This window comes from Heterodontus francisci, chromosome 6, assembly GCF_036365525.1.
Source record: "Heterodontus francisci isolate sHetFra1 chromosome 6, sHetFra1.hap1, whole genome shotgun sequence".
Taxonomy (NCBI): domain Eukaryota; kingdom Metazoa; phylum Chordata; class Chondrichthyes; order Heterodontiformes; family Heterodontidae; genus Heterodontus; species Heterodontus francisci.
This window is the reverse complement of record NC_090376.1, coordinates 87,581,276-87,598,417: the sequence shown is the minus strand read 5'-3', so window position 1 is coordinate 87,598,417 and position 17,142 is coordinate 87,581,276. Positions and strand designations below refer to the sequence as shown.

General features: G+C 41.9%; 1 protein-coding gene across 6 annotated transcripts in view; it reads right to left on the bottom strand.

Annotated features, from left to right (window-relative positions):
- cep295 (centrosomal protein 295) overlaps positions 1-17,142 on the bottom strand; it is a 191,908-nt gene that overhangs the window by 104,566 nt on the left and 70,200 nt on the right. For all 6 annotated transcript variants that reach the window (XM_068033994.1, XM_068033997.1, XM_068033998.1 and 3 more), the window contains 4 exons: positions 14,345-14,608; positions 13,986-14,092; positions 11,850-12,146; positions 5,358-5,458 (listed from right to left, as the gene is read on the bottom strand). In XM_068033994.1, coding sequence (XP_067890095.1) covers positions 5,358-5,458; positions 11,850-12,146; positions 13,986-14,092; positions 14,345-14,608 — 769 coding nt within the window. The remainder of the gene's footprint in view (positions 1-5,357; positions 5,459-11,849; positions 12,147-13,985; positions 14,093-14,344; positions 14,609-17,142) is intronic.

Genomic DNA, 17,142 nt, shown 5'->3' with positions numbered 1-17,142 from the left:
TGTACAATAACCTAACCTCTTGTTTCAACTCAAGAATACTAGTCCGATTGGTTATTTTATGATCATAGCACATAAAGGGTGAACACTCACTGAATTGGTAATGTCAGGCAAAACCCCCAACTACCAAAATTGAGGCATACATTATTTTGCCACATGAGCATTAAAACTTAAAACTGCAAGCCCTGACTGGAAGAACATTTGCATAGTACTAGCAATAGTGGAACAATGGGAACCCAGTCATTGCTTCCCCAATACAGAGGAAGTGGTCAAACCAGTTTTAGTCACATGACTTGCTGGTTGGAATTTTTTTGAATTTGAACTCCCAACAAAGGATTTGAAGAGACAAGGCAGTGTGCTCATGGAGTAAAGATCTCTCTTGGAACTGAAGCAAGAAGACCTCTCTCCTGCCTGCTTCCATCTCCTCACGCAACTGAATCTTGTGAAAACACGTGAAACTCAGAGAGAAAAGTTTCCTACATGAACACGTAGGGCGGCGCAGTGGTTAGCACTGCAGCCTCACAGCTCCAGCGACCCAGGTTCGATTCTGGGTACTGCCTGTGCGGAGTTTGCAAGTTCTCCCTGTGACCGTGTGGGTTTTCGCCGGGTGCTCCGGTTTCCTCCCACAGCTGAAGACTTGCAGGTTGTTAGGTAAATTGGCCATTATAAATTGCCCTGAGTATAGGTAGGTGGTAGGGGAATTGAGGGAAGGTGGGGATGTGAGAAGGTAATGGGATTAATGTATAAATAGGTGGTTGATGGTCGGCACAGACTCGGTGGGCCGAAGAGCCTGTTTCAGCGCTGTATCAATAAATAAATAAATAAACAAGGTTTTAAGACGACTACTGGGCCCCGACGAAAGCAAGACTACTTACAAAAAGACTAAACCGTGAGCTCAAAGCACTGTAACAAGATATTGCCTCAAACAGTTGCCCCTCATCTTTTCTTCTCTTTTCTGTTCCTATCTGCATGTGTATATTGTGTGTGCATGCTAGCGTGGACGCATCATATATCCATAGGCATGAACCGTATTAGAGTTTAAGTTTTAATAAAATTTCATCTTTCTTCTTTATACCTGAGAAAGCCTGTGTGAATTGGTTTCTTTGACTTATCATTGTGAATCCTTGTTCAGTTTTCCAAAAAGGGGAGCTCAAAATTGTGTTTAAAATTAAACCCAGTGACAATAAGACCAGGTGAAGATAGTAACAGACCCCTAGACACATTTCTCACCTGGTCGTAACAGTAAGCACATCCACTGTTTATAAGAAATAAACCCTGTTGTGATCAAACAAGGACAAGAGGGGAGCCTTTCAACCCCTCCTCATCTGATCATAACAAGAAAACGTAACGTTTGCAATTCTGCAATCCTCTGGCACAAATCTCATATCTAAGGAGAACTGAAGGATTGTGGACAGAGTATCCACAATTTCTACCCTTACTTCCCTCAGTAACCAGGATGCATCCCATCCAGACAAGGTAACTTTTCTATTCAAATGCTGCCAACCTTTGAAATACTACCTTTTTTAAAAATCTTTTTCTATTCTATCCAATTTTATTACTTTGTCCTCCTGCTACAGTTGGAAACTATTCAGCCATGCCCCCTGCCTACACAAGTTGATCCTTTTTAGTCACTAATTAGCCCCACCCTTCTTTTGACCACTTGTTTTACTCCATGTTTATAAAAAAACTTCTGGGTTCTCTTTTACGTTACTAGCTAATTCATTCTGATGGGCTCTGTCCCTTTCATTTCATTTTTCAGTTCTTCTCTGTGCTCAGCTTGGTTCTATACGAAATTATGAATCTGATATTCATCATAGCTTCCTTATTCCATTTCACTGTAATCTTTAATCATCCAGGGAGCTGCAATGTAGAGTGCGAACCCAAGAGCAGACAGTGCTAAAGACCAACAGGTAAAGGTAGTCACTCTGGCAAGTCAGAGACGTGCTGAATGCGGTAAACTGAGAAAGGAATTCTAAAGTGACGTCACTGCTGCAGAGGGAATAGACTGGTAAGTAACAGTCTTTCAAAGGCCAGTTTCCAAGACAGAATCACAGCCCAGAGGTAAGGGAGCGTGGACCTGAGAGAATTTGGTGGTGGAGCAGTGGGAGAGTTATAAAGTAGCAAGTCCCCGAGAGCAGGCCTCAATCTGAGAGCCTGGAGGCAGAGAAACCAGAGTGTCAGGGAGGCAGGTTAAAAAAAAAAACACTCAACGTGAGGACAGCAGAAGGGAAGGAGCAATTTGGTGAGTAACTGCTGAGTGTCTCCACACTGCTAACCACCCCACCAACTCCCAACTGATCAAATCAGGGACAAGTCTTGAATTTAATTCCAGTAAGTTTAGATAGTGGTCTAATGAATAGAGGCATTTAAAAAAAATCTATTGCATGTTGTTAGTGGGTAGAAAAATAAGACCTGGAACAAACTAAAAAGTAAATATAAATAAATAAATCAGGATTAATATGGTGTGCCTGGACTGCAATATGTGGATGCTCATGGAGGGCGACAGTCCCTAAAAAACACATCTGGAGTGTATGTCTCCATCTCAAATCTCTCCGACACATTCATGGAGCCGGAGTACAACTTGAAGACACACCGACACATAAGGGAGGGGAGCAGTATCTGGACAGCTTGTTCCAGACCTTGGTCCTTTGGTCTCATCTCGTAGAAAAGGGGAGGATCAGATGGAGTTGGTGTGACTGATAGTATGCAGAGTAAAAGGAATCTAGGTGAAAGAGAGAACAAGGATCTGCAGAAACTGATTCTTTTCAACAGATATAACACACTTGCTAAGGTTGTTGGAAGGACAACCAGAATGCAGACCATGGCACCTTGGAGCAGGAAACTGTCCTGGGGTGGTGATGCCAGGGAGGTGAACAACAATGTAGCAGTTGTCAGAAATTCAATAATTAGGGGGAATTGGGTAGCATCCTTTGTAAGCAGGATTGACAGTCTCACATGGTATGCTGCCTACCTGGGGCCAAGGTGAGGTACATCACAAACCAGTCTGAGAAAGGATATTGGAGAGGAAGGAGGAGGATGCAGTCGTTGTGATGCATGTTAGGACCAACAACATTGGGAAGAATAGGCAAGAGGTCCTGTTTAAAGTGTATCAGGAACTACGAGCCAAGTTAAAGAACAGAACCTCAAAAGGCTATAGAATCAGTTTCAGGGGATGGGGGGGATCTTACCAGCGGTGGGGGTGCGCTTCCGCCGCACGGGAAGAGCGCCTTGTAACATGAGGCACCCTCCCTGTGGCCTTGGGGTGGGATGTCCCTCATCAAAAGGCAATTTGTGGCCTATGGAGGATCCCTGCCGGGTCCCAGTTTCCACTCGACCACCCCGCAACCCCGGGACTGCATAACCACACCGCCACCCTCCCTCGCCAGGGCCTTCCCCACCTCACACCTTGGGTCTAGAGCTCCAGCACTGGGCCAGTGTCCAAGGCCTCTGTAGTACTAGCAGTGGCCACTGCTCCCAGTGGTGCTGCCAATACTGCTGAACTGCAAGCCCTGTAATTGGCCGGCAGCTCTTGGAGACAGGATCCCCACCTTTAAAGGGATGGGGATCCTGGCTCCTGAATCTTGGATTGCTCTAGGGAGGGCATGAAAAGGCAGAGGTGGGCCCCTCATAAGCTAGCTAAAATTGTGGATCGTGACACTGAAGGCAAATTATTGAGCTTGTTAGGCTGTGTGGTAGGAGACAGAGAATATAGGGATAATGAGCAGATACTCTAATTGGCAGAATGTGACTAGTGGTTTTCTGCAAGGATCAGTGTTGAGGACTCAATACACCGTATTTATTAGATGATGGGATAGAAAGCCACATACCCAAATGTGATGGCAAAGATAGGAAGCACTGTAAACAATATTGATGGAAACATAAAATTACAAAAAGAGATATTGATAGATTAAATGAATGGGCAAAATTGTGGCAAATGGATTTCAATGTAGGCAATAGTGAGGTAATCCTCATTACTCTTAAAAAGGAATAGCACAGGGTACTTACTAAATGGTGACTAGCTAGAAATAATTGGGGGGGGGGGGTGGGCAAAAGGTATATAGATCTTTGAAATGTCATTAACAGACACAGAAATTAATTAAAAAGGCGAATGGAATGCTGGCTTTTATAGCTAGAGCATTAGAATATAACAGGGCAGAAGTCATGCTTCAGCTAGACAAAGCTCTGGTTAGACGACACCTTGTAGTACGATGAGCAGTTCTGGGCCTTGGAGGGGATGCAGCATAGGTTTACTAGAATGATACCTGGACATCAAGGGCTAAATTACAAGAAGAGATTATACAAACTAAGGCTGTATTCCTTGGAATTTAGAAGATTAAAGGGTGATTTGTTTGAAGTATTCAAGATATTAAGTGGAACAGTCAGGGTAGATACAGAAACTACTTACACCAGTGAATCTAGGACTAGGGTATATGGCCTAAAAATTAGAGCCAGGCTTTTCAGGAGTGAAGTTAGGAAACATTTCTACATGCAAAGGGTGGTAGAAGAACACTCTTCCACGAACTGATGTTGGTGTTGGTTAATTGTTAAACCTATTAATCTCAGATTTAAAGTTATTAACTAAACGTATTGAGATATGGACAAAGGCAGGTAAACGGAGTTAGGCCACAGATCAGTCATTCTCTGAGTGGTACAACAGGCTTAAGGGGCTAAATTGCCTAGTCCTGTTCCTGCTTCTGTGCTCTTTTTTTGTATTAGTCCATTTTCTTCCAAGCTGGCTGACTACTTACTTTAAATAAACAAACACACATGATGGGTTGTAGCCAACCCCACTGTCTCATAAATCAAGAAACAAACTCTTTCTAAAAAAAAGTTGATATGGTTTCATTTTTTTTTCCAAAAATGAACCAATATAGAACCCAGTCACCCAAAGTTTGCCAAAGACTTCTCTGTTGTAATGGTGCCCTTTCCAAAGTTTAGACGCCTGCACAGAAGCACTGTTACAAGAAATCACTCAGATTTTGGAATGCCTGTGAAAAATTGAGATTTCAGAACCCCTCACAAGATCAGCTTAATTTAACTGAGAAACTGCATCTCCTGCAATAATTTTGCAAGAGTGGTCATTTACGGGGTTTCTGCAGTTTCATGCACCATAGCTGCGTGGTCCAAAAATATGCATCAAATAATCACTGCATAGATTACTACATTAGCAAACTTATTGTAGACATGTGCATTGAAACAAAGATTCAAATAATTCTATCAGCAAATGCAATCTATACCCATAAGCCAAAATATATGGTTTGCGCTCACCTTTTCAAAGTGCTAAAAATGCACGTTTCACAAAAAGCAATGAATAATTAAGGGTTTCTGTTAGTCATGAAATAAGCAAATAAACTTCTTGCCTGTTTTGCTCAATAAGATGCTGCTGGTACTGATGAATTGTATTCATATGTTCATTTTCTGGAGACAGTTCATTTGACACAAGAAGCTTGCAATGCTCAAACTGTGGAGAACACAAAATAAACCAAATGATTTGTTAAAGAAAAACAAGTTTTTGCCCTTTGTAATACTCAGCATCAAGATGATTTACAGCACAAGAAAAATACACTGAACATCTGTTTACTAGAAAAAAGTTTACGTTTTGTTTGAATATTGTATACTCACTGTACGCGCTATTCTGGTGCAAGCCAAGTACATTGTAATAAGGAGAGTGTATTGACTTTGGTGGAAATAAGATAATAAAATCTCCAGACGTGTATTAGCAAGTAGATTGTATTCATAATGCTTCATTAATTTTCTGTTTCAGTGCAAAGAGCCGTTTCAGGTCTCAGTTAAAAAAAGTGCTCTGTGCACTGCATATCATTGGTAATCAAAGAGACTTATAAAAGAATCTCCATCTTCATTAAACACTGTCCCATTGCATCACTCCAAAAAATTGCAATTTCACAGCAAGTTATCAGAGTCATAATGGCACGGAAAAACACCATTTGACCCAATCAAGTTATGCTGACTCTCTGTAGAGCAATCCAATCAGTCCCATTCCCCGATTCTGTCCCCATAGCCCTGCAAGTTTATTTCCCTCAAGTGCCCATCCAATTTCCTTTTGAAATCCATCATCTCCACTTCCGCCACCCTCGTAGGCAGCATTAACTGTGTAAGAAAGTTTCTCCCTCACATCCGCCCTACATCTCTTTCCCAAAACCATTAGTCCTTGTACCATCAGCTAATAGGAACAGCTTTTCTTTGGCTACCCTATCCAAACCTGTCAGAATCTTGTCCACCTCTATCAAATCTCCCCTCCGTCGTATTTGTTCCAAAGAGAACAACCCCAGCTTCTCCAGCCTAACCTTGTAGTTAAAATCGTTCATCCCCGGAACCATTCTGGTAAATCTCCTCTGCACCCTCTCAAGGGCCCCCACTCCCTTCCTAAAGTGCGACAACCAGAAATGGATGCAATACTCTATGGGCTGGATTTTTTGGAGGTGCTCCCAACGCCAGGACGAAATGGCAAGGTGGGGGGAGCACCCCCACCTTTTCACGCACCGCCCCCCAGTGTAATCCTCCATTGTTCCACGGGCAAAGTTTCCAGTGCCGGGATCCCTGACCCTTTAAAAAGATGGGGATTTGCCTCCAAGAGCTGCGGGCCAATCACAGGGCTGGCAGCTCAGCAGCGCCACCAGGAGGCGGTGGTCACTACCAGCACTACAGAGGCCTTGGACCCAGGCCCAGTGCGAGAACCCCGAACCTCAGGTAAGTGAAGCAAGGTTGCTGGGAACAATCCAGAAGGCCCCAGTGAGAGGAAGTTGGTTGTAAAGCCCAGGGGGAGGGGGACCTGGAGGTGCATCGTTTCCCAGCTGGGTCCTCCATGGGCAACAGATTGCTTTTGTGCTCAATACCTCTTATTTCTAAAGCCCAAGATCCCATGTGCTTTGCTAACTACTCTCTCAATATGTCCTGCCATCTTCAAAGACCTCTGCACAAGAACCCCCAGACCCCTGTCCTTGTACACTCTTTAGAACTGTACCATGAATCTACATTGCCTCTCCCAATCCCTTTTGCCAAAACGCATCACCTCACATTTCTCTGTTAAATTCCATCTGCCACTTGCCTCCCTGTTCTGCTAGCCTATGTCTTGTTCCAGTCAATTGGAATCATTCTCACTGTCTGTCACAGCTCCAAGTTTGGTATCATTGGAAAATTTTGAAATTTTATTCTGTATTCCAATATCCAAGTCATTTATGTTCATCAAATAAAGCAGTGGTCCTAGGACCACTGTCTACCATCCTCCAATCTGGAAAACAACCATTTACCACGATTCACTGTACTCTGTCCTTCAGCCAATTTTTTTTTAAACCAAGCAGACACTGCCAACTCCACAAGCCTCAATGTTGGTAACAAGCTTTTTGCGGTACTTTGTCAAAGGCTTTTTAAAAAATACATATAGACAACATTCATTGCTTTCTCAATCAACCTTCTTTGTTATTTCATCAAAAAAATCAATTAGTCAAGCACGATTTGCCTTTAACAAATCCATGCTGGCTCTTACGAATTAAATCAATGCTCTCCAAGTGCCTGTTGATATTTTTCCCTGATTATTGTTTTGAAAACCTTACCTATTACAGATGTTAAACTGACTGGCTTGTAGTTACTAAGAATGCCCTTACACCCTTTCTTGAATAAGGCTGCCACATTTGCCACTCTCCAATCCTCTGGCACTTCCCCTGTATCTGGGGAAGATTGGAAGATTATGGCAAGGCCTTCTGCTATCTCTGCTCCCACTTCTTTTAGCGACCTGGGATGCAAGCCATCTGGACTAGACGACTTATCCACTCTCAAGCACAGCCAACATTTCAAGTACATACTGCCCATCAATTTTCACCTCATCCACTACATCTACCATCTCCACTTCTACTGATATTTTGTCAGCAACCGCTTCCTTAGTAAGCACCCATTCACAGTACTCTCTTTGCCAGTTGTAATTCCCTCTTCATTTCCACCCCCCCCCCCCTCAACTTGGTCTGGTTCTCACTTGAAGAATTCACCTGATGTGAAATAAATTAAAAACAGGGTGTATGATGCATCGTATTCTTTATCTCCCTCGTCATCCAAGGAGCCGTGGCTTTGATCCCCTACTTTTCACTCTTGTTGGAATGTATCTAGCCTGCACCAGAAACATCCCCTCAAAGATCACCCATTGCTCTGTTACAGTTTTTCCTGTCAATCTTTGGTTCCATTTTATTTTGGCTAGATCTCCTCTCATCCCATTGAAGTTAGCCTTCTTCCAATTTAGAAGTTCTCCTTTAGATTGTTCCTTGCTCTTCTCCAATGCTAATCTAAACAATGCTAATTCTTACCCAAGTGTTCCCCACAGATATTTCGTCCATTTGGACCACTTCATTCCCCAGCACCAGATCCAGCAATGCCTCCTTCCTGGTTGGACTGAGAACAGTGTTCAGGAGAACTTCCTTAACCATATTTCAGAAATTCCTCCCCCTCCTTTCACTTTACTCTAATATTATCCCAATCTATATTTGGGTAATTAAAGTCTCCCAAAGAACTGCTCTACAGTTCTTGCACGTCTGCCCTTTTCTCTCACTACTTGGAAGCCTGCAGAACACCCTCAATAGCACAATCATCCCCTTTTTTGCTTCTCAACTCTAACCAAATGGTTTTGGTCTTTGCCCCCTCAAGGACATCCTCTTTTTCTAATACTGCAATGTCTTCCTGAATCAGTACTGTACAAAGGCAATGAAGAATAATAAAAGATAGGAAAATAAACTGTAGTCCTAAAAAGCCAGCAGAATGAGAAATTAGCTTTACTGAACGCTAATCAGATCAGGGCATCAATTCTATATACCATTACCATAGAAACCTTGAGTATTTCATTAACTGATCAGAAGTCATTTGTATTTTCTGGTAATCAACTTCAAATCATTAGAATCAACAATCCTTCAGTAAGACCACTCATTCATCAAATGCACTGAGGCGGTTGATACACCATGGCATCAGATTCAAGGAAATAAAGAAGCAAAAGATAGAACAAAGCTGCCCAATACTATCAGCTGTGTCGTGATGTCCATAAGGCAGAAAGTGTTTACGGAATGTGGGAAAACCTTTGCTATCGGATCATGAAAACGTACTGATTGGCTCACATCAAGCTTTCATAATTTTTCCCCACTATCTTATACGAACGGACAGCCAATTAACAACTGGTAACAATGACCACAAAAAAGAGCAAAGAAAAATATTTTGATCTATTGTTGGCATTTCAATCAGCATTGAGATACACCCCCATTCTGCCCCAATTACAAGAGCAGAGATTCACTCTACCTATTTCAAGAGCTGGGTATTGCAACTAGACATAACACATAGAAACATAGAAAGTTTGTGACAGAGGAGGCCATTTGACCCATTTCTTTTGGCTGGCACAAACACAAAGCTATCCAGCCTAATCCATCTAACTCTTGGTTTATAGCCCTGTAGGTTACAGCGCTGCAAGTGCATAGCCAAGTTTTTTTTTAAAATGCGATGGGAGTTTCTGCCTCTACTACCCTTTCAGACAGTAAATTCTAAACCCCACTGCCCTCTGGGTAAAAACACCGGTTGACCATTACCCTTTGCTTCCTGTCACTGAGCTAATTTTGGATCCAGCTTTTCACTTTCCTTTGGAACCTGTGAGCTTTAAATTTTCTGACCAGGATACCTTGCTGGACCTTGTCAAAAGTCTTGCTGAAATCCACATAGACTACATCAAATGCATTACCCTCATCGACCTTCCTTGTTACACAGCACAGAACAGGCCCTTCAATCCTTTTTATCTGTGCCTGCCATCAAGCCCATCTATTCTAATCCCATTTTCCAGCACTTGGCCTGTAGCCTTGTATGCTATGGTGTTTCAAGTGCTCATCTAAATACTTTAAATGTTGTGTTCCAGATTCCAACCACCCTTTGGGTGAAATTTTTTTTCCCCTCAAATTCCCTCTAAACCTCCTGCCCCTTACCTTAAATGTATGCCCCCCTGCTTATTGACACCTCCGCTAAGAGAATAAGTTTTTTCCATCTATCCTATCTATGCCCCTCAATTTTGTATACCTCAATCAGGTCCCCTCTCAGCCTTCTCTGCTCTAAGGAAAACAACCCTAGCCTACCCAGTCTCTCTCCATAGCTGAAATGCCCAGCCCAGGCAACATCCTGGTGAATCTCCTCTGCACCCTCTCCAGTGCAATCACATCCTTCCTATTCTGTGGTAACCAGAATTGTACGCAGTACTCCAGCTATGGCCTAACTAACATTTTATACAGCTCCATCATAACCTCCCTGCTCTTTATTAATTAGCCTCGGCTAATAAAGGCAAGTATCCCATATGCCTTCCTAACCACCTTATCTACCTGTGCTGCTGCCTTCAGCGATCTATGGACAAGTACACCAAGGTCCCTCTGACCCTCTGTACTTCCTAGGGTCCTACAATCCATTGTATATTTCCTTGCCTTGATAGTCCTCCCAAAATGCATCACCTCACACTTCTCAGAATTAAATTCCATTTGTCACTGCTCCGCCATCTTACCAGCCCATCTATATCGTCCTGTAATCTAAGGCTTTCCTCCTCACTAAGACACCACCAATTTTCGTGTCATCTGCGAACTTACTGATCATACCTCCTGTACTTACATTTAAAATCATTAATGTAGACTACAAACAGCAAGGGTCCCAGCACCAATCCCTGCGATACACCACTGGTCACAGGCTTCCAATTGCAAAAACAACCCTCGACCACCACCCTCTGCCTCCTGCCACTAAGCCAATTTTAGATCCACTTTGCCAAATTGCCCTGGATCCTATGGACTCTTACCTTTTTGACCAATCTCCCATGCAGGACCTTATTTTTTTTTTGATTCAGAGATACAGCACTGAAACAGGCCCTTCGGCCCACCGAGTCTGTGCCGACCATTAACCACCCATTTATACTAATCTTACACTAATTCCATATTCCAACCACATCCTCAACTGTCCCTGTATTCCCCTACCACCTACTTATACTAGGGGCAATTTATAATGGCCAATTTACCTATCAACCTGCAAGTCTTTTTGGCCGTGGGAGGAAACCGGAGCACCCGGAGGAAACCCACGCAGACACAGGGAGAAAGCCTTACTGAAGTCCATGTAGGCTACATCAACTGCCTTACCCTCATCTACACATCTAGTCACCTCCTCGAAAAATTCAATCAATTTTGTTAGACACAATCTCCCCGACAAAGCCATGCTGACTATCCCCGAATAATCCCTACCTCTCCAAGTGGAGATTAATCCTATCCCTCAGAATTTTTTCCAATAGTTTCCCTACCACTGATGTTAGACTCACCGACCTGTAATTACCTGGTTTATCCCTGCTACCCTTGAATAACAGTGCCACATTGACTGTCCTCCAGTCCTCTGGCACCTCTCCTGTCGCCAGAGAGGATTTGAAAATTTGTGTCAGAGCCCCTGCCATCGCCTCACATAAGAGCCTGGGATACATCTCATCTGGGCCTAGGGATTTATCCACTTTTAAGCCTGCTAAAAACGCTAATGGACAGCATTACAAAAGGATTCTATAAAAGAAGACTAATTAAAATCTTTCACCTGTTATGCCACATCCTCAATCAGTGGCTTTTTATACTTTTAACAACCATAAAAGATACCATTCCTGGTAACATACTGAACACAGAATCACAAGAATGCTTCACTGCTGTTACAGTTAAACCAGCAGTGAACAATGACAGGCATCCAAAATGCAAGCCATGTAAAGTTTGCTCTCCACATACTTAAAATAAATATTTGCATTATATAATGACACAATAAAAACCTGCATTTATAGGCACAGTTTAAGGCCTGCAGCAGAAATCCAATTCACTCACCTCAGCATTCACATGTGGGTGCCCTGCACCCATGCGTGCAGCTCGATGTCTCCAAGTACCTTGTTCACTCTCAGTATTATCTTTCCTCTCCTGATGTCCTAAACAGTCTTTTATCTGTCCATGTTCCTGCTGTGACTGCGTTTCTAAACCGCTAATTGGTCTTACTTGCATTTGAGTTTCGTCTTGTTGCTGCCGTAACTGAGCTTTCTGCAAGTGAGCTTCTAGGTTTAGTTTCTGCTGTTCAGATTGCCAGATCAAAGCCAACTGTTGCTGTTTCTGTTGTTCTAATTCATGCAACTAATGAAAAAACAAAAATGGAGGCAAGTAATGCATCAGGGATATATAAATACAAAATTCTAAATAAGGAATTCAATTCTTATCCCTTTCTTCCCCTACCTATTTCATGAAAAACATTTTGTGAGAAACGACTGGATAACACTGCAGATTAGAACTGGGATTCAAGCCTATCACTTTTCTGTAATTCTGAGATTTGGACAAATGGAAGGAGCTTTATTGCATCTTAAACATGCTGTGACATACTTGATATTGACAATGCAATTACTGGAGAAAATGTTCTGTTCACCACACGAGCACAAATTCCAGCCTCATGTCCCATCAAAACCTTTTTGAGTTAAAATATTTGTACTTCAGGGTGTTTATTCAGGCATCCTTCAAATAGCACAAGAGTACACACCCAGGGTGACAATCATCGAGAATGTAGACCCTTTTAATGTCAAGGCAGGTCTTAAACTGCACCACACAAGGAATTTTCCATGGTTAAAAAAACTAATTTGGTAATGCAAAGTAGGAAACAAAAATAAAATGTGACAACAACTTGAATTTATATAGTATCTTCAACATAGTAAAAATGTTCCAAGGAGGAGCATTAACAAAATTTAACTGAGTCACAAGATATATTAGGACAGATGACCAAAAGCTTGGTCAAAGAGATGTGTTTTAAGAAGCAATTTAAAAAGGAGAAATGGGAGGTATGTAAGCAGAAACAGAGTTTTGAGGAGGGAACTCCAGAACTTTGGATTGGGCAGCTGAAGGCATGGCCACCAATGGTAGGGTGAAGGAAACCGGTGAAGACTTCTGAGAGGGTTGTAGTGCTGGAGGAAGTTAGAGAGATAGTAAAGGCAACAGAGGGATTTGAACACAAGGATGAGAATTTAAAAAAAACACACCAGGTGCCATCAGACAGGAAGCCAATGTAGGTCTGCATGTATAGGGATGAACAATAACAGTGCAGCCTTTACATAAAACAGCCCCTTGGAGGGTTGAATGAAAGACGATCTTGAAATGTAAAGGAAGCTTCTATTCCAAGAATGAAGAGAACATTAAGATAGCAACATAAAAGTGCTCATTCCAACATCCCACAAGTAAAGCAACAGCTCAACTGGTACTATCCTCGCATATTACAGGGGACAGGGGTTATATAATAGCCAAAATATTTCCAGAGAGATACTAAGCCATCTCATGATGGTGATAGATAAAATTAGAGTTTGCTGAAGGAGAGCAAATCGTTCAGTGGATCCTATACACTTGTGCAATTCCACAAGGGTTTTGGAAAGGTAAAAGTACAAAGCTAAAAGAAAAAAGATTGCCAGGTGATTTGAACCAGGAAAAGCACTCAGGTATATGGTGGGACCACAGTGATTGGTAGAAGTCATGTCTAGACGCACCACTGCGAGTGAAACTACCCAGGAGGGAAACCCGGCACTAAAATGCTTCTTTCAAGGTTTTTTACAATGTTTTTAGCTAGACAGCCAGTGTAGTTAAGTGCCAGAGACTCATCCAGATGATTAATTCACAAAATGGGAAGTTACTTGGAAACAAGAAATTTCCCATATAAATGAGAACATGTATTGAGAAACTCAGAACTAAAACAAAATTGTGCCTCTTCTCAATCAAGATTACCACAATTTTCACCATACTATATAATGAGAGACTGGGTACAAGTTAATTTCAAATAGCAAGTACAGTGAAGCATGCTGCGGTGCTAACTTTCACTTTGTAGCAAGCCAGAAGAGTATTACTTTTTTTGTGGGTGGGAGAGATAACACAAGGAAAATGCACAAAAATATGAATCTTTAACTTAGCCAATGTTTTTCTTTCAAGTTTCCACAAACATACTTGTTTTCTTTTGTCTACTTCAGATCGAATTCTACTCGCTTGCTCCTTCGGATGACAGAAGGTTGTACTTCCAGCGATTACTATATCTTCAGAAACTTCCTTTTGCTCTATCAAAACACAGCAGCATGGATTATGCTTCACAAATAGATCATGCAATATATTTTAACAGATAAGGTAATTCATTTCTATCAAACCTTCAATGCATCAAGTTGAGTATTTCTGAAATTCTATTCAACATTTGATTTTCAAATAAGATTTCTGAAAAAGCAACAATACAAATCTTTAGATTTAAAATTAGTTTGGATGAAAGTGCAGCCTACAAAAGGAAATCAAAATTTCATGTTCCTTACTAGACTTACGTTTATTAGCATGAATTAGCACTGATTGCATTTCTCGATGCTCTTCGCTTACATCGCTGTTAGCTGTGGACTTTGTCAAAGTTCGTTGCTCACTTTCTTCACTGGTGATAGAACCTGACTCAATGGTCATATCTTTGTTTACACCCTTTGGTTCAGGATTTGATGTACAATGGTCCCTTTGCGTCCTTATCTTTGTAAGTAGCTTCTTTAAGGCTGCCTTAGATGGGCTTGCAGAGGGGTGACCAGATACTACCAACGGTGGAACTTCACAGTAGTAGAAAATGGTAAAATTAGTTACAATGTGCAAATATTTTCAAATTTAAATACCATTCTATTAATTGTTTCATCTATCTTACTGAAAATTAAACAAAAATATGCTAAATATTTGATGTTCTTGGAGAATAAAACATGAATTGATATGAATGATGCAACTGTGTAGTTAATTAGTGGTACTATACAACATGTTGTACCAAGAACAACAATTGCATTTATAGGGTTAAAGAAATGCCTTCAAACCCAATAAACCCATCCCTTTTTTGGGCAGATCACACCCACCCTTATCTGCTTTCTCGATCACTGGATCCCTTCCACCTCTAGGAATACATCCAGTTGCCTCTAGACCCCAATTTGTGATCTTTGCTTCAGCAGCCATCCCTAGCAACTTATTCCAAAACATTTTACCCCTGCGCAAATGGTCATATCTTTGACATGCCATACAGTCTCACTTCTTACTCCCTACTTAAGTTCCCAGTATTAAACCTTTAGTGAATGAAAATAGATTTCTCATGCACTGATAAAATTAATGGCTCAAAAATAGTGCAGTCAAATATACTTAAATTCCTGACCTTCAACATCTCTCTACCAGGAAGACCAGTTTATAAAGTTTACTTGAACCCAAATATTCCACACATCACAGAAACATTCTAATTTAATATGTTCTGGGAAAACCATGTGTCGAGTATTCATAGGAAAATATTGTCTGACAAAATCGTTACATGATTGTATACTTGCACTGGAATAAAAATAAGCAGGTTCTGCTCATTTGCACGAGTTTGTTTTGGCCTGAAGCCAATATGAAATTAACCATTTAACACAATATCCCAAATTGTACCCCAAGACCCAGTATTTAAGTCTTAAGAGTCAAGTCAAGTTCAAACTGGGATACCAAAGGTCAAAATGGAAACAATTTCTAAATAGCTTCTTAAAATAGGGTATTCATAGGTAATCCTATATTGCACAAAACACAAATGGATCAAAGACCAACGCCCAAACTTGAACCCAAACTAAGTTTTCAACCACTGAACTGAATAGAACAGTATTGCACAAACATTTTTCCACTTTTGTCTTATAATTTCGGTTGGTGGGGATTAATTCAGATTGTCAAAGGTTCCTCATCCACCAACACCACAGCCCCTCCCTCTCCCCAAAATATTGACTTCTTCCACAAATCCCTTCATGGACTCACACCACCTTACTTCTGCAATCTCTTCCAGCCTTACATCTTAGCTTGTACCCTCCACAATTCTAGTATCTAGACCAGAGTTGTACAACATACAGCCCATGGGCCAGAATCCAGCCTGCCAAAGGTTTCCGTCCAGCCAGTGGACGCAAACTGTACCCAGCTTTACCGCCTCGCTGTGTTGTTTCTGCTCTCTACTGTTTGCTTTGCCCTTTCCTTGAATCGGAATTTCAAACATGGCTCTGCTTAGCTCCAAGTGCCAGCTACGGCGGCCACTCCGGGGTCAAACCCAGCAGTGCCAGAATGTCAGGCACTTTGGCAGGCAGCCACAGGGTTGTCAGGACCCCACTCCCACACAACATGGCAGCGCCCAGGCAGCTTTCATAGCCTGCATCTAGCATCTGCATTTACGGTGAGCGCATCAACAGAGACGCACACGGCCGGGGTGGGGGGAAAGGAGAAAAAGCAAGAGAGAGCGAGGCCAAGGGAGTGGAGGAAGAGCAAGAGTGTGGGGGGGGGGGAGAAAAGGAAGAGCAACAGGGCGTTCATTGCGCTAAGACAGTCATTAATTAACACAACTGCCCCTCCACTTCTTCCTAGCTTCCTGTCCTTCCTAAACGACATGTATCCTTCAATATTCAGGTCCCAATATAGGTCATCCTGCAGCCAGTCTCTGTAATAGCTAAAATAAAAGCAAAATACGGCGGATGCTGGAAATCTGAAACAAAAACAAGAAATGCTGGAATCACTCAGCAGGTCTGGCAGCATCTGTGGAAAGAGAAGCAGAGTTAACGTTTCGGGTCAGTGACCCTTCTTCCGAAGAAGGGTTACTGACCCGAAACGTTAACTCTGCTTCTCTTTCCACAGATGCTGCCAGACCTGCTGAGTGATTCCAGCATTTCTTGTTTTTGTCTCTGAAATAGCTGTCAGATCGTACCTATTTATTTCCATTTGCACTTTCATCTCTTTTGTTTCAATTGCCACGTGCATTCAGATTCGCAGCCTTCAGTTTTGTCCTTTTATTATTTTTGTAACCTCTGGCCTTATCTGTTGATTTTCTTAGATTTATAATCTCCTATCCCTTCCTGGTCACAGTCGTTGGCATTTCTCAGATTAATATCCGCTCTTTTGCTTGTCTCTACTCCTTGATTTACCAGATCTTCCCAAATTTGATCCCTTGCCCCCAACTATTTAGTTTAAAATAAAAACAAGAAATGCTGGAAATACTCAGCAGGTCTGGCAGCATCTGTGGAGAGAGCAGCAGAGTTAACATTTCAGGTCAGTGACCCTTCTTCAGAACTGGCAAATATTAAAACTGTAAAAGGTTATAAGCAAATAA